General features: G+C 37.3%; 2 protein-coding genes across 3 annotated transcripts; both read right to left on the reverse strand.

Annotated features, from left to right (window-relative positions):
* Window positions 1-786: 786 nt before the first annotated feature.
* manbal (mannosidase beta like) lies at window positions 787-4779 on the reverse strand. 2 transcript variants are annotated; one of them, XM_028002447.1, is made up of 4 exons: window positions 4603-4778; window positions 4481-4505; window positions 4186-4376; window positions 787-1178 (listed from the first exon to the last, which is right to left on the reverse strand). In XM_028002447.1, the coding sequence occupies exons 3-4, from the start codon at window positions 4333-4335 to the stop codon at window positions 1068-1070; spliced, it is 261 nt and encodes an 86-aa protein (XP_027858248.1). In that variant the 5' UTR covers window positions 4336-4376; window positions 4481-4505; window positions 4603-4778; the 3' UTR covers window positions 787-1067. The 2 variants fall into 2 exon arrangements, with proteins under 2 accessions (XP_027858248.1, XP_027858249.1); XM_028002448.1 differs by lacking the exon at window positions 4481-4505 and having other exon boundaries at window positions 4603-4779.
* Window positions 4780-5641: 862 nt separating this feature from the next.
* Window positions 5642-17006, reverse strand: nfatc2b (nuclear factor of activated T cells 2b). The gene is made up of 10 exons (XM_028003887.1): window positions 16672-17006; window positions 15294-16284; window positions 14990-15161; window positions 13899-14101; window positions 12991-13163; window positions 12753-12893; window positions 10852-10907; window positions 10397-10529; window positions 8486-9088; window positions 5642-5992 (listed from the first exon to the last, which is right to left on the reverse strand). Exons 1-10 carry the CDS (start codon window positions 16793-16795, stop codon window positions 5946-5948), a joined length of 2643 nt encoding a protein of 880 aa, XP_027859688.1. The 5' UTR covers window positions 16796-17006; the 3' UTR covers window positions 5642-5945.
* Window positions 17007-17213: the final 207 nt, after the last annotated feature.

The following is a 17213-nucleotide window of genomic DNA, read 5'->3' on the forward strand; positions in this document are numbered from 1 at the left end:
GTCACGATCGGTGCAAAACTGTTTTATTTCACTGAAATAAAAGTTCCACACTTCCTAAATCACTTCTTTCTCACGGAGAAAGCTGTTAGCTTCCTTTCTGGCGAGGTAAATTGGTTGCTAAGCAACACGCAGTCCTTACGCTAAGAAACGTGACGCATTATTATAAAACTTCAAGTGATTTTATGTGGGAAAAAAAAACCGTGAAATACTTTACCTCTTTAATAAAAGTATGACTATAAAGGAAAAATAAAAGTGGTACACTTTCCTATCGGGTATTTTATCAATTAATTTTATTATTAAATCACATTTCATAAAAACATGTTGTATGTTATATAAATTTTTCCACGCATTATAAATTGTACTTTCAAAGGTTGCATAGTTCAGTGCCCGTGTTTTATCAATTTGAAAAATATTAAATCTCTGAGGTTAATCATATAATTTATATGCAATTATGACTATTTTTTAAAGTGACAAAACATGTTTAGCAGTTTTTTTTCCTGACAAGCAGTAAACTGTGTCAATCCAGTAAACAGTTTGGCACAAGAAAAGTAGAAACAATAACCAAATTGACTTACCTTACTTATTTATAGCATAATGAATGAAAACGTCAACAATAGTCTAACAATCACATTTTATGTTAATGTTTTTCTTCACACAAATACTTATTTTGAGCAGCGATTTAAAAATATCAATTATAAGGAAACAGGCCATTATTTTCCACAAAACTGGGTTGAGAAGCTAAAATGAATTCTGACCCATTTATATAAATAAATGATTGGTAATAAATATAGTTATGGCAGTTATTTTATTTATTGTAATACACATACACATATAATATGAAAAGCAGATAAAAGAAAACCCAAACTATCAAATATTTATCAGCAATCATTAACAATCAGCAAACACAACGTCATTTAGTGTGTGTGTGTGTGTGTGTGTGTGTGCTGAGTGTAAAGATTAAGCTGAGGGTCATTCTGAAGTGACTCAGATGTAGTGTTGTAATATGAAGTTAGAAACTTATAACAAGGATTAAAGAGAAAACACACAACAAAAGGGCACATAAACATTTATCTTTTCTTTTTGCTCTCCTTCTTTTGTTTCTGTCGAATCTGAGGTGCCGCTCCTTTTGCTTTCTTCATCTGTTCTCCAGTTTTGCTTTCAGTGGATTCGGTCTCCTCCTGTGGAGCAAGCAACAGAAACAATAAAACTCTCCAGGTGAGCAGGAAGGCTGGGGTGAAAATATATGAAATCAGACAATTACATAAATGTAGTCTGAGGATAATGCTCTTACTATTGCTGTTAGGGATGTAGAACAACTGGGACATTTGAGCTACTAATTAATTTCTTTGTGATGTTCCTGGTGACTGATTTTGTGCAACTTCATTTCCACAACAGAGACAGCTGAATGAAACGCTAACATGCGTGCTCTGCTCATCCAACAAAAGCAAATCTGCTGTGTTTCTTCCTGTCAGCACGGCCACTGTGCTGCTGCTAAAGATGACACAGTGACAGCATGTGTATTTTATTAAGGCAATCTCATCAGCTGAAAATAGAATAATTAAAAAGAGGATTTAATTGCTTGAGTCTATAAATAATCTCTTCCGGCAGTGATAGTATGAGGAGCGCTGCTTTTGGTGGTTTTTCCTTCAGATTTTCAAGTAAGGTCGTTTTTAGAATATGCTTTCTGTTATTGTCAACATTTGTCAAGTTACCTAAACTTAATTTACATACAACAAGTTTACATACAACTTTCATGGGGATGTGATTCATGTTTTATCGGAATCTTTTCTTTTCTCCAGGGTTTCATGACAAAATTAGAAGTCAAAATTCTGACTTTTTGTGCAGCAACTGAGAGCATCATCTTAAATGATAGAGATGTGAATTGTGCAGGAGGAGATCTAACCTTTTGGAGGAATTTATCTGATTTTATTTTACGTGACTGATTAAATTCAGAACTATGAAGGGGAAAAAAATGCAGAATTCTGAGATTAAAAAGTGAGAATCTTTTTTTATTATTGACCCTAATCTCCAGCATAATATTTTTTTTAACAAAGTGTTGGTGCAAGAGCTGAAATTTATTTTGAATTTTCTCTGGTCTAAAGGTATTATCCATAACAGGCCTAAATAAAATACTTAGGCCAGGTAGAGATAATACTATACTTTATAAATTGTCTCTTAGCAACCTGTTCTTCAACTGCATACTTTTTAGTCCTTAACAAAAAGCTTCTGACATAATTCTGGTTGGATGTCTATAAATTTCTTTTTGCAGAATTGGTAGAGTTCATTAACATGGGTTGGTTTCCTGTTCTTCTAGTGGTGATTTGAGGTGAGTTAATCAAATTTGTAGGTAGTTCCCTCTAGTCTTATTCTAGGAGTTTATCAACGGCTACAAAAAGCAGGTTTCTATGTACGTTGGTAATATGGGTGAGGAGATAAGAAAACAATTCAAAATAAATCAAAACTTGAGCCCAACTCTTGTTTTTAAGAGGCTATGGTTTCACCAGAATTGTTTTCTATGTAACAGCAGATTACCAGGGTCCATTTCCTTAATATAAAGTCTTGTAGCTGAATCAGCAAATTTGACTTTACAGTGTCAGTGCAACTACAGTCATCTGGTTCTGAGAGTGACACCCCCAAAAAATGATAAAAAATTAGGTCACTGACCCCCCACAAGAAGGTTACAAAATAGCTGATAATCTTAAAGGATTTTCTGACTAAACTTCATCTAATGTGGCTGAATTTGGTTTTGAGCTGAAAGACGTGGCAAAGAGAAAATAGACGGTGCTTAGAGTACAATCTCTCCTCAATTTAAAGCAACTATAATGTTCTGTCCCAAACAAAGTGTGTTTTTTGTTTTAGTCAAACTTATACCATGTCATGTTATGAGAAGAAAAGAAAGCACATACAATGACCTCAACATCAATGGGCAAAAACCCTGGTAAAAAGATGCAAAAAAAAGCTATAATAATAATAAAAGGCATCTTTTTTCCCAGGGGAGCACCTGGACCAACGTCAAATTAGGTTATTTTCTTTTCTTTGCTCCAGCTTCTGCAGAATGCTGCTGCAAGAGTCCTAACTAAAACAAAAAGAGAACAGCATATCAGTCCAGTTCTAAGATCCCTGCACTGGCTGTCTGTTGCTCGAAGAATATAATTTAAAATCTCCTTAATGGTTTACAAAGCACTTCATAATAGAAACCCAGACTACATTTCTGATCTTCAACCATATGTACCACTCAGACCTTTAAGATCATCAGAATCAAACCTTCTAACCATTCCAAGAGTCAGAACTAAACACGGTGAAGCAGCTTTTAGTTTTTATGCTCCAACACTCTGGAATAAGCTTCCTGCTCACTGTAAGACTGCCCCTACATTGAGTTTATTTAAAACAAGGTTAAAAACCTTCTTATTTGACGTTGCCTATTCTTAAATTTTTTTAAATTTTTTTTTTAACTATATTCAAATTTGTAATGTTTATTTTGTTTATTTTTATTCTGTTGTATGTTGTTTTTAACTTCTTTGTACAAGCACTTTGAATTGTCTTTGGCTGAAAGGTGCTACATAAATAAAGTTGCCTTGCCTTGCCTTTTCTGAGGTTCTTTTCAACATATCCATCCTTTGTTTTACACCAGTATTTGTTATCAAAAACCTAAATCTGACCAAAGCAGCTGCTGCTTATTTTATAGCTTGAGATGTGTATGATGAGATGGTAGAGCTGAAAAGGCTTTTTGAAAATTGTTTGCTTTAAGTTATATACATTAATGTACATGTGTGTAATGCTGCAGAAAAACATCCCTATGTGGAAACTACATTGTATCTTGTAAAATGGTACAAAGGATAACATAGTATAATGTATAAATATTTGTATTTGTGTATATATTTGTGAAAAAATCAGAATCAGATCATCGTCTACAAATGATTACTGTTCGGTTAGATTAAAAAAAATATATATATATTATCCAGTAGGCAGTTTGGAAAATAGCAGAAATAAATGTAGACATTTTGTGACAGTATTATCTTTCTTGTACACAAAAACAATGTTTCACAGTCTAAGAACAAAGCAATTATTTCAACGCATATCATTGGATTCTTGTTGTCCAGATAAGAGGAAAGCATATTTTTTAGGATGGAAACAATATTTAAATACTGGATCGGATTCCTGCCCCTCCAAGTGGAGTCCACTCACCTGATCGTGACTCTTGGATGCGGGCATTATGACGGCCAGGATGCAGATCAGCTGGAAAATGGCACCCAGGAACAACCCATAGCGCAGGATGCTTTCCAGTAAGGTGGGTTCAGGTACCTCCGGAGGTGACAGGTCCAGCTCTTCAGACATGATGCTGCTGTGTCTGGACTTATTTCGTCCGACAAAACTTCCTGTCCAACCAACAGCAGTAGGATTACTTAACAGTGTCTCGAAATTAGCTGGTTAAAGTTAAAATTGGATGCATGATAGCCTCGGATGTGCAAAGCTAACATACAGTGTCATGCAGCTTTAGAGCCGATCTGTAAACACAGAGAGGATATGGTAAAACAAAGAGCTGAGTAGAAATAAATCTGCGCTAAATCATGTCTTTGCTGGGTGACTGGATGAAAAGCTCACCAGCAATGACGCAAAATCCTCGGTTGTTTATTTGGTCCAAAACGTACTATCGTCAAAAGAAACACATGGAAAGACTTTGCACTGTAAGAATAAACGGGGGGGAAATATTGTAGTTATTACAAACCAGAAAAAAAGAGGAAAGAAAAAAAACCCGGAAGTGACGCACTCAACATGCCGTCTACTTCCTTTATAATAGAAGATTAATTTGAAAATGTTGCCCTCTAGCGTTGCTTTTCTTTTGAAGCGATGATTTTATAAAAAACGGAGATTAAATAAATCCGTATATTATTATTATTATTACACCAATGAGATGTTCTTTTTATTATTTAATCTTCTTTGTTCTTGTAACAGTAATAGGACATCATTACTCCAAAGACATACTTGCACCTCTCTAAAGTCCTGTATATTTGTTCTTACCCTCAGTCTGCAACAACAAAATTATGAATGTTGAAAAATGGATAAACTCCTCTGTGTTTGAACAAACCCTCAAAAGGACACAGCAGAATTTAAAAGCCTAGAAAAGGCAACAAAATATCAGAAATTAAAAATAACTAAATTAAATGAAACTTCTAATATATGTATATATTTTTCATGCAGTGTTTAAAGGTGCACTTTTAGTTTACACAGAATGAATAAAATACAATGTAAACCCTTTGTGGCTCTGGGAAAGTATGATTTGTCGCGAAACTGCCTCATTCAGCTAATATGTTCTCATGGGTTCTTCTCCAGCTGGGTATTTCAATGGGGTACAAGCTGAAGCTCCAGTATTACCATGATTTTTGTATACTACTAAATCTGTGTTCATGATACATAAAAACTCTAGATTTTCAGTTGGTGCAGATAAAAATATACTCATTCAAACTGGAGACTTGAGCTGACACTATGTGTGTGATCTGGAAAATGAAACAGTGAAAATGTTACATCTTTAGAGGTCATACATGCAAAACTAAGATATTAAAGTATTAAGTTTGTGATTCTGATTCAGTGTTTGTTTCCTTCAGCCATTCAAACTTAAAATAATCACATTTCACACCCAGACTCATATAAACTGAATTTATTTAATATAAAATAGTTTCTACATTCTTAAAAGAGCAATTGTACAATAATATGAACAGAAAGAATTCAAAAGTGATTAAAGGCAAAATAGATACATAGTATATCTTTATAAATGGCTGATTTTAAAGTTCTTACAAAGCTGAACCACTATTCTTTCTGAATCCACCAGTAACATGATGCTGCCTTGAAATTAAAAACCATACAAACCAATATTATATCAGCTTGCAATATATTTCCAATAACATTTTAGAAGTCTTGGTCTTCAGAGACGCTTAAGTATTGCAGGATCAGTCTCCACTGTGGCCTTTCATGTCTCTTCTTATGATGTCATTTACTAAAAAACAGAAAACAAGAAGTTCATGCACAAACCCAAGTGAGGTCAGATTGTTTTATTCAATGTCGCCAATAGGTGGCGCCAGAGTCTGGACTTGTTCTGCTATTTTGTAATGGCTCAATGTAGACTGTGAGAAAATAATCAGTGAGAAGTGGTGGGGAGGGCGTGGGGAGTGAAACAAACGTCCTTCACAGGACTTGAACCAGGGATGTTGAGGTTTGTGGTTGGCACCTCTCTGACCTAAGTCACCAAGTTCCCCCTCCATGACATGATTTAATAAAACCTTTGTGAGTCCATCAATGATTGACAGTGTATGGAAGAACGACTGCAGTTACATTATTGTCCACTAGATATCCCTGACTTTGCTCTGGTGTCGTTGGCGCTGGTTTCTAAACAGCTTTGGTATATTTTATATCACAGAATGTAAAAGCAAAATGAATTCTCCGCTTTGTTTCAAAGACCAGATTGAGAACTTGGGTGTTTTATTATTGTTATTTTGTATCAGCATATATTTGCATGTGTACCGTTTACTTCCTGTTTTTGCCTGCCTCCAAAGAGGTCCAGCCAGACACTTTCTCTCTTTACAACAGTGTAAGCTCTTTCCCATCACAATTGTTAGGTTAGTTATAGTAGATTTGGTTGAAAGGAAATTGGGTATACTCATTACAACTCAGAAAGTGTGTGAGAGAGACAGTGAGAGTGAGACTGAAACAGACAGGAAAGTGGATAGAAAGGCCCGACTGAAAACCACATGGAAGGATTTGCAAATGTATAGTTGCATGGTGCTTGTTTGCACTGCAGACCGGGCCACAAACACCCATCCCCCAGGCTACAGAACCTTCTCCTTACACAAGCATTTTGATGATCTGTCTTTTTTTTTTTTAATTTTTAATTTATTCAATAGTCCTTAGGTCAAATTTAGTCATGTTTAAAACACTTTTATCAAAAATATCTACATTTCCTGAGGCTTGTCTCACTGTTAAGAAACATATTACAAGATGATTGATTTAAGATGAGATCTGGTCTTTGGGGTTTTTCTTAAAATTACTAGTGAACTGTCTGTGTATCTGCCTGTTATATATACCATTAGTTCTCAAATTTTGTAGAGTATTACATCAAATTCAAACATAGTTTCAGTGTAAACAAACAACTGTTGTTTACTCTGAAAATAAACAAAATTATTTCCAGTTAATACGTTAACTGAATTTAGTCTGTAATTTAAACTGTAACACATATAAAGAGCTATTTCAGAAAAACAGTCACATTATTTTACCCCTGGCTGATCTGTCACAGCTGCCTGTCCCTGCATATCAGCATGGAGATATTTGAGACTTGATAAATATATGCATCATCACAGCTTTAGTTACAGTTTGCATATAGATATTGACTGCTCAGAAAAACAGTGTAAAATACTCTAGTATTTACCTTTGGGAACAGGGTTCTGAGAAAATGATGCAACAAATTGACCCTAAACTATAACGTAAGGTTCTCTTTCAATTCCATGTTTTCTTCAGTTATCAAGTTTTTCACTGTCTGATCCATTGTATTGTTTAATATTTCTACAGACGGTATATTGTTGTTCTTTAAGTGTTGCTGATTGAAATTGGACTTATAAAACTCCACATAGATGTTTCCTTTTGGGTTGATAGCCTGATCTACTTCCTTATGTAGTGTCTAAATATGTTCTTTTTCTGTAAGTGGGAGATAAACTATAGGCTGGCTATCAATTTATATATATATATATATGTATATATATATATATATATATATATATATATATATATATATATATATATATGTATTGTATATGTGGATTTCTGTTCTTTCAAGTGAGATATTAATATTGTTAAAACATTTACAAACATGAAAATATAACATTTATAAGTATAATTGTGGCATTATTTAGGTCTGATATGGCAGCTCTGTGTTTCCATATACTTTGCTTCATGTATTCTGGCTTGTGTTTTTTTTCATCTCTTCTTATATTATTGACTTTTTATATTATCACTATAAAAACAAAAAAATCTTAGCAAGTATTTTGGTCTAGTTTTGAGTGCAAATATCTTAGTATGCTTGAAATAAGCAAAAATAACTTAAGGAACTTTTCAGCAAGATTAAAAGCTTGTTTTAAGTCAATAATGATTAATATTGATGAAAAAGTATTTGTTCCACAGGCAGATTAATTCACAACTGACATGGGAGAAGGTTTTTGTTATGAGTGAAATAATCTGCCAATGCAGCAAAAACGTCATCATCAATATTAAAATAATTATTGGCTTAAAACAAGCTCTATATCTTGCTGAAATGTTATTTGTAAGATAGTTTTTTCTTATCTCAAGTGTACTGAGATATTTGCACTAAAAACTAAACCAAAGATACGGGCTAAGACTTTTTGCAATGATCCTTTCCTATTGATTTAAATGCAGTATTTCTGTTTGTTAACATTTTGTAGAACATCTGGGAAAATACAACTTCACACACATTAATACTCACCATCCTCCAGATAGGCATAGCTGAGATTCTCCTGTTTAATGGTTATCTTCTCTGGAGCCTTATCGTCATGGTTTCCTTTAGCAGATCCGATCTGGGTAAGCGGCTGCCCGACTGGCTGAATCTGGCTTCCTGCCTTCACTTGAACGTATCTCGAAGGTGGCGACTTTCCCAGAGGTGGCACAAAACCCTGATGCCTCGGCACCAAACAGGCTTCAAAGGAATCCCCAATCTGCGGACCCTCGCCCAGTTTGCTCATGGGGGTTCGGGCGCTGACACACTGACTGGGACCGGAGGCAGGATGGTTGGTGTTGTAGTTGCTGTAGAGCTGGTTTGCAGAGTGGTACATCACTGGGTTGTTGACCACATTCCCAGCTCTGGACTGGTAATAAGCTGGCTCCTCGAAAGAATCGGGTGGTAGCATATGGCTTCTGGGGTCTACGGTGGCTAGATGGTAGAGTGCGGACGAAACATTCAAGGTTGGAGGGTTGATGTCTTGCTCAAAGTGATGGTAAAGGGACTTCATTGAAATGGCAGACAGGTGATGATTGTCTGAGCAGTTGTATGAATCCAGAGGGTAGTCATCCCGAGGCTCTGCTTTGATTGCTAGAAAATAAAGACAATTTGACACATGAAAATGTCCTGCTGACATCACAACACTGCTTAGCATAAGCGAGCATGACAGAGAGGCTGCAGCTGTGACAACAAACAGTCTCATCTCATCAGGGCTGTTTTTAGCCACAGTAGGTTATGAACATGTGCAAAACATCAAGCATCAACTTCTGTAACTCAAAAATGAGGTCAGAGTTTTACTGGCAAAAAGTTCAAACTTCAACAGCTAACATGTACTTGGTTTAAGACTGAATCAACACTGATGATACAAAATTACTTAGGTTATTTCACTCCAAAATAACAATATCTTTCTCCAAAAAATAAGAAATGCATGCCAAAAATTAGTGATATCTTTATGTAAGATTTCTAAGAAAGGAAAGTTCTTCCATAGATTATATTATCCTAGATTTATCAGTCTGAAAAATGTAGATATGTGCTGTTTGAGATCACTTTAGGCAAAAATATTCCTATCAGTGATTCAGAATATTTTGTCAAGTTAATACTTCTCTCATAATCAGTATAATAATACATTTGATTTAAGGGCAAGAAAAATAAAATAAATAAATAAATAAATAAATAAAACATTTAATTAAAAATCAAAGCAAATCAGTAAACAAGACATGGCAGCAGTTAAAATCCTTGTTTAATAAAATAGAGACCCCTGAAATGTAAGAAAACATTTTCCTCCAAGGAAACAGTTCCAGTAACGCCACAAAAGATGTGAATATCCTATAAATTTATGCCATTGAGACTGTGCCAAATGTGTGTCATAAATTAATGGGAGGATGACAATTTGTAAAATGCTTTTCAGCAGTGGAGTGACACATTTTCCCCTTAGAGGTTAACTTTTCTCTCCAAGTATAAAATGTTTTTCTGTCTGCTGCTTGTTGCTGCAAGCTCAAACTGTCTAATTGATCAGGCCGTTATCAGGTCTCTGGATGTTAACTCCATCTACTTATTTTTAGATTGAAGCTATTTCAGTTTATCTGGGTAAAGTTTTGCAATTTCCTGTATTGCTCTTGACTTAATATGAGAAATATAGTTGACCAACATTGTTTGTTTTAAGCCACATCAAAACAACCTTTTATTCGAATCATTATATCAGGTCATAAATGAAACGTCATTTTGTCATTTTATTATGCTTAATGTAATCTTCCAACATCAGCCTTCTGAGGCAAGTCTCATACCATTACCATTTTTTTAACCCCAGCTGAGCTTCAGCTGGTCATGAATTAACATGTTTAGCAGATAAACCTGTTTCTCCTTCTAGCGTGAAAGCTGCGAGAACTGACAGTTACACACCTATTACAGGAGTATAGATGAAATGCTGAGGCTGACTGCGCTTCTTCTTTCCGTTGATGACATAGAAGTTGACTTTAGCCGGCTGGCAAATGTTTCGGTCTCGATAAGGAGGAACCTCAACGAACAGCATATTCTAGGAAAATGAAAACAAAATGAATCAGATGACTTTGAGGATGTAGAAAGACCTGGATCATTACTTATAGTTATTTTTATGTGAATGGAAAAAAAAGAACTTCGGTTGCTTTTTGTCAAACGAATTGTTACAGAAACGGTACCATCAGGGAAAAAAACTACCCCAATTTAAATGGTTGCATTTAATTTTGGGCATTTCTACTGTAGTAAAAGATGAATTTATTTGAAGGCTTTTTGTCCATCTTTACCAAGCCTAAAGACAAATGTTTACTTGCATATACATGACAGTTCATGTGTCAAAGCCAGCAAGTTGGCCGTCTTACTGCTTGGGTTTTGTCTCTGTCCACAGTGGCCTCCACCTCCCAGATTTGCTGGCCATCTAAAAGAAGAGAGAAACACAGTTTTATCAACCATGTCACCCAGCAATCATTTGTTTTTCATTTTGTCAGTATAAATTATCATAGTATTGGACAATCATGTCAAATCACCCCTTGTTTCTTTATATTTTGATTTTAAAATCCCAGAAAATTAGAATGTTGTCTTGATCAACAGTATTTTTGTTTCTTTTTTTCCTTGTTTTCACTTCACATGATCAATTTTAAATAAAGATCTGATTTGTTGGCGTTTTTAGCCTTTTCACCCTGACTTATGAACCTTTCAGTCTTAGAAATGCTCCTAAACATATGGGATAAATCAGAGTTGCCAATGAATGACAAAACCTAAGAAAAGAATCTTTGGGCTGTTTTGTGAATAAAGACACAGTTTGCTTAAATATATTTTTAAAATGTATAAAATGTTATACCAATAACATTGGTTCCTCTGTCTTTTCCGAGGAACCTGAAAGAACCGATCAGATCTATCATTTTTTTGATTTCAGTCCTTGGAGTGAAAATATATAGAAAAGCTTTAAAACTTTTGCACTCTAAAAGCTTTGTTGCCAGAAGTTAGATAAGAACATCAAGAAATGTAACGCTTAGATTTTAGTAATGTTTTACTTTATTTGGTGTTGGTAGAAACATAAAACAAACCTGCCTCTGTGAAAATGTAAAAAAAAAAAAAAAACTACAAAAGCAACTTCAAATATGTAAAATTGATGCATTTTTGACTCATCTCTTTGATACAAAATGTGTATGTAAAAAACTAAAACTATGTAAAAAGTGAGGGAAAGTTGAAATTGTAGTCGTATTTGTTCATAAGCAGTGGAAAACAGAGTATTGTCTGCTTTAGTGTCACATTCCCACCTCTGTTTTTACCTCTGTGTCTCTGTGCAGCCCACGCAGTGAAAAAGAAAAAAAAAAAAACAAAGCCTCTGCTCTAGGTCTAAATCTTTATCAGCCTGTCTAACCACATCCTGTTGCACAAAACCCTGCGCCAAGCAACAGTGAAGCTTTACATGCTACCGACTGTACCTATCCACCTCTTACGCCAAGCAGCCAGGCAAATCTGTGTGGGCAGAAGGAGCGCCAAAGAGGTGATAAATTTCCATTTAGACATAAATAAAAGTTTTCACTTGCAGTGCAAAATGTAATAGTTTGAAAATGCGCCTTTGCTTTGTCAAAGCTAAAAGTGTGGGATGTTTCCCAGGTGATATGCAAATAATCTAAAAATAAAAATACTACAGGTGTAGGTGGGCACCCTCGGGCAGGATACTGCAAGGCCACAGATTATGATTATTAGTTTATTTTAATCATACCAGTAGTTCTAAAGCCAAAAATAACCATGTGAGAATTGGAGGTCAACAGAAAAGACACACATCGAGAAACTTTGTAACACCACCACTTTTTGTGTTAAACTGGCTTTTCTAGGTTTTGGGAGACATTCTATTATTCAGGTTCTTAATAAGATTAAGCTCAGCCAAATATGCAAGATATAGATATGACTTCACCCAATTCCCTCTACAACCACACCCCAATTTTTACATAAATTTTCATTTTTAACTCAGGGAGCTACAAGAAATAGAACACTGAAATTCTGTTCAGTGAATAATTTGTCTTTACCACGTTTTGTCGTGAAATTAATGTTGAACCCTTCTTATAAACATGATTGCATCACATTTTGTGGCTCACATTTTGAACCACAAGAGTTGATTTATATTTATTTTGAAAATACATAAACAAATGCATGCATTTGTGTCATTACATAACATTCTATTCATATTCCATGCAGCTTGTTATTTATCTTGTCAGTGGGTAAACATTTACTGGCTTACAAAAGAAGCTCTCACCTTGTGTCTTTTCAGAAAATATCACTTTGGAGTCAGACGTGAAATTCTGTCCAGTTAGGACCATCTGCTGACCGCCAAGTACGGAGCAGCGGTCCAGGTCCTGCCTCTCGACCGCGGGGAACTCCTGCGCCGAGCGTTGAGCTGCAGACAACATGAACACAGCTCCATCACCACCAGCAATAACAATAATAACAGCAATCGTCTAATAATATAATTTTTGCACATATATGCTTCTTACAGCATTCGATGGGGTTGGAAGCAACTTGAAGAGACACAAAATGGCCTCCGGGTTCACGGATGTGGACACGAAACACCAAACGGACGCGCGTGTTCTTCCGTCCGATGTCCGTCTCGCCGTTCCGCAACTCAATGTCAGCATTTCTTAACTTCAGAATGCCAACGCAGTCAATCCTGAACAAACACAGATGGAAAAAATGCTAACTGCCAGATTTCTTGGATGAAAAAGGTTTTTAAATCCATTCTTTTCTTTTGTGGAGCCCTATTTTGGTAATAGTTGCAATATTTTTAAGAATAGTTTATTCACACCTGTTTTGCAAGTTTTTTTTCATTTGTATACTGTTTATTTTGTGCATTTTGGTGATTCTGTGGTTTGTGCTTTCCTTACAGCAGTTTGCCCCTTGTACAGAATAAACATGTCCCTGACCTAGTTTTGTTTAAAAATGCCTTTTTGCCACAATTTTTTTTTTTGACTCATCAGACATTTCTGCCACTGCAAAAAAAACACAGTATGATAGGTGTTTCTTGGAAAAACTCTCCAACACACAGGAAGTGATGCGTTTCTTGTTTCCGTCAGCAGTAACAGCAGCATCATTTTGGAGTGAGAAACGTTGAAAAACCTTGACACTCTCCCAAGTAACCAGGGTTTTTGTGGCTGATTTTTCAGAACAATCTGAGCTTTCATTGCAATAAAAAGTCAGAAGAAAACAAACCAAACTACTCTGCTGTATCTCTCCATCTGAGGCACTGTTAGGTATGCAGAGACCCTGCACAGTGGTGTTTGCAGATTCACTTAAAAAGAATGAGGTCACACACAACTGAATTGCAATAATGTGTTACTACCATGCCAGGACTTGTAAGTCTGAGTGTGAATTTTCTAATTTTTGCTTTAAAACCAACTTTACTCACACCACTCTCATGTGGCTCTTTGGCTCCAGAAGGATCTCCAAAACCTTTGTCCCACTGATGATCCTTTCCAGGCTTGGTGTGGTGACGGTCTTCCCAGTGATGCGGTGGACCTGGTAAAAGGCGTGCGGTTTCAGAAGCTTCTCATCTGCTGTCCCGATGAAGACCTGCAGCCCCAGCGGACTTGTGCCTTGGTATCCCCGAAGCTTAGGAAGGCGACACAAGAAATTACACACATACTTTATGTTGAATTCAAGCTACCTGACATGCTGTTGCAGCAAAGAATTACTCTTTGTAGAAAGGATTCAGAACTGCTTTGCATAGTACTGGGCAGCATTACTGGGAAAACCAACAGTTAGCCATTATTTCAACTCAGTAAAGCAGCAAGCAAAAACCGTGTGTCAATATTTGTCTATCATGCTAACATATTTGTTGTCTGAATAACTTTCACTTTAGCAGACTGGAACAAAGCATGGCTTAAACATCATCACAGATGGAAGCAGGGACTATTTCTTTATTTGCATGGCTGTTAGCTCTACATGAACACCAAACCAGGAAATACCACCCCACATATATAATCTCTTCCTTATTCTCATGCTTTTCTCCTAGTAATCTGTAAAGCGAGAAGCCTATTTCTTTCTCAGTCGATGGGTTTCCATCATGCACAAAACTTTGTTGATATTCTGCTAATGTAAAAAAACAAAACAATTTTGCAATTGTGGGGTTTCCATTAAATAAGAAATGCAATTAAAATCACTTATGAATAAGATAGTTTACAAGATACGTCATTAAAAAATATGCCAAACCATAATGCTCCTACCGCTTCCTATCGTCTTCTTCATCTTTTCCACCAGTAGTAACATCTGGTTATTGATCTCACGACTCGCATAATGCACAAAAATTGTTTCCATTGTTTTGCGAAATATACAAATATTGATACAGTTGAAAAACCACCTCATCCTGGCACAAAAACTTTTTATTAATAAAAATTTGCTATTTTGAAATCGGCATGTTTCCATTAACCAAATGTGTTTTTTGTAATTCCAATTTGTGCAATTATATGGTCAATGGAAACTCATCTTGGTCGTACACACCTGAACTTCAGGATGGCCTCCGTTGGGCGTCTTGACTGCTCCTCGGCTGCCCTCGGTCTCATAGTGAGCTCTATGGTGGGATCTGGGCTGCTGCTGGATCAGAAGCTCGTATTGGCCGGACTGACTGGGTAGACTCCACTCCAAGGACGGGAGTGGTGCCACAGAGAGACCACTGAGGGAATGAGGGAATAAAATGAAAACATTTATTGCAAACATTTGCAAAGCATCTAGCATATCAGACATTCTGATACCTAATAAAAATAAATATTTAATTTGAACTAAGAAAAGAGGTTAAACCAAGCACCTGAATGTGCATGTTGTGGGTTGATGTACTGGCTGAGTGGGAGGCCAAACAGATGGGAGAATGTAGAAGGGCTCAGATTTCACCTCAGCTCCAGACTTGCCCATCCTCTCATGATCAATCGCCCAGTCATACCTGTCTCCATAAACACAGTCCTGTCTAGGGGGCTGTGGATGAGTGGCTCCCACCCCTACAGGAGCTCCAACTCTAGGAAAACCTGAACTGAGGTGGTTGAGCACTTCCTCCAGGGCCTGTGGTGCCGTCTGAACATGGGACTGAAACTCTGCTTGGGCCTGATATGGGTGGATGTAGTACGGCTCGTGGGGTGACGGGTTGGGACTGGGGCTCCGGGAGCGCTGCTTGATTGGCGTACCCCCCTGGCAGGGGTGGCTCTGGTCAAAACAGCGTTTGCCTTGTGGTGAGGTGGAGCGGGAACGCTGGTGGGGAAGCGGAGAGGTCGAGCGCTGGTGAATCGGCTGCAGGAAGGTCTCATCCGTGATGCTGTTGCGAGGCGAGGTCCCTGGAGAGGAGTGTGCAGAGGAAGTATGGATGCCCTGCAAGCCTGGGCACAGGTCCAAGGCAGAACAGGAGTTGCTGTAGTTGCCACCGTTTGGAGGAGAGACACTGGGTGAGTTCAAGGGAGAGCAGATATCCGCCGGCCAGCCTGAAGAGGAGTTGCTACTAGCGGGGCTCACACAATCCCTGTATGCACCCAGAGCTTTAGAGCCAGGGCTTGGCTCCAGGGTGTGAGAGCTGAGAGAATCACCCGACGGAGTGATCTCAATCCTGGGGCTGGGGGCAGGGATATTACTGGCTCCTGATGTCAGCTCCAGACACTCAAACACGGCCCCTGGCAGGTTGTCTGAGGTGGGAATTTGAGGGAAGTTGTCCTGGCTGGACGCTGGATGGGCCAAGGTGGAGACGTGTGCGGTGTGATGATCGACCATCAGCAAGGGAGGCTGACTGTCATTCTGAAGGAGAGCACCTGAGTCATCTGTTAGCAACCAGACAAAAGATTTATTAAGTCAAGAATAGCCCTATTTATAATGACAGTGTTACTCGGCTATCACATGGGAGTTCATTTTCATTTTGACCCATAAATTGCAAATGAAACTCATTCCCCAGAGCACACTGTACAAGCCACATGCAAAACTATCTGTTATAACTACACCATATTGTTATTAAAATAACTGCAAAAAAGTTGTACTAACTAAACTTGTTGAACAAAAGTCCACTCGGGAAACTATAAAATAAAAGCAGCACATAATTGAATGAACAGTACAGTTTTATTGCAGACATTTTTATCCCACAATTAGGTTAAAAAAATGAATTAATTAATTAACATAAAATTGAAGGCTTTGTGATTTAAACAAACACTCACCTTTGACGCAGCCAACGGGGAAATCTTCTCCGGGTGTGTTGTAGAGAAACAGATCCGAAAAGTCTAACTCCGCTTGGCTTATGTCCTGCCCCAATCCCCCAAGCCCCATGCCTCCAGAAGTCATCTCCAGCTTTCAGTGATTCACTTTTATCAGTCCTTTTCAGCAATCTCCTTTCAAACTAGACTTTTCAAAAGTTGTGCGCATGAAGTTGTAGAAAAGGAAAGGAAGCCGAGTCACAGCTATAGTAAGATCCGCCCGAAATATTAGCGGCTGCTCAAATAAAACCTCCAACAAGAGTCGATAGAGCGCTTCTTCCTGTCAGCGGTGATGATGAAAGGCAGACAAGAAGGTGCGGACATGTGTGTGTGTGTGTGTGTGTGCGTGCGTGCGCGCGCGCGTGCAAACATGCACAATCTCTTCCTGTGTGAGCTCAGTAACCTAAAATAAAAAAACATACTTGTATCAAATGAGAATTTTTTTTTTATGCATTCCTATCCGCTGCGCAGTTAAACATGATGTGTAGATATAATCTAATTTTACT

Source organism: Xiphophorus couchianus, chromosome 20, assembly GCF_001444195.1.
Source record: "Xiphophorus couchianus chromosome 20, X_couchianus-1.0, whole genome shotgun sequence".
NCBI lineage: Eukaryota > Metazoa > Chordata > Actinopteri > Cyprinodontiformes > Poeciliidae > Xiphophorus > Xiphophorus couchianus.

What these genes read in the sequence shown, in the direction of transcription:
- manbal (XM_028002448.1), bottom strand. Translation starts at nt 4,335, where the DNA reads ATGTCTGAAGAGCTGGACCTGTCACCTCCGGAGGTACCTGAACCCACC. An exon ending in CATCCAAGAGTCACGATCAG is followed by an intron (nt 1,179 to 4,185) that starts GTGAGTGGACTC and finishes CTTGCTCCACAG; the next exon opens with GAGGAGACCGAATCCACTGA.
- nfatc2b (XM_028003887.1), bottom strand. Translation starts at nt 16,795, where the DNA reads ATGACTTCTGGAGGCATGGGGCTTGGGGGATTGGGGCAGGACATAAGC. An exon ending in CCCACAACATGCACATTCAG is followed by an intron (nt 15,162 to 15,293) that starts GTGCTTGGTTTA and finishes TCATTCCCTCAG; the next exon opens with TGGTCTCTCTGTGGCACCAC. An exon ending in GAGGCCATCCTGAAGTTCAG is followed by an intron (nt 14,102 to 14,989) that starts GTGTGTACGACC and finishes CGCCTTCCTAAG; the next exon opens with CTTCGGGGATACCAAGGCAC.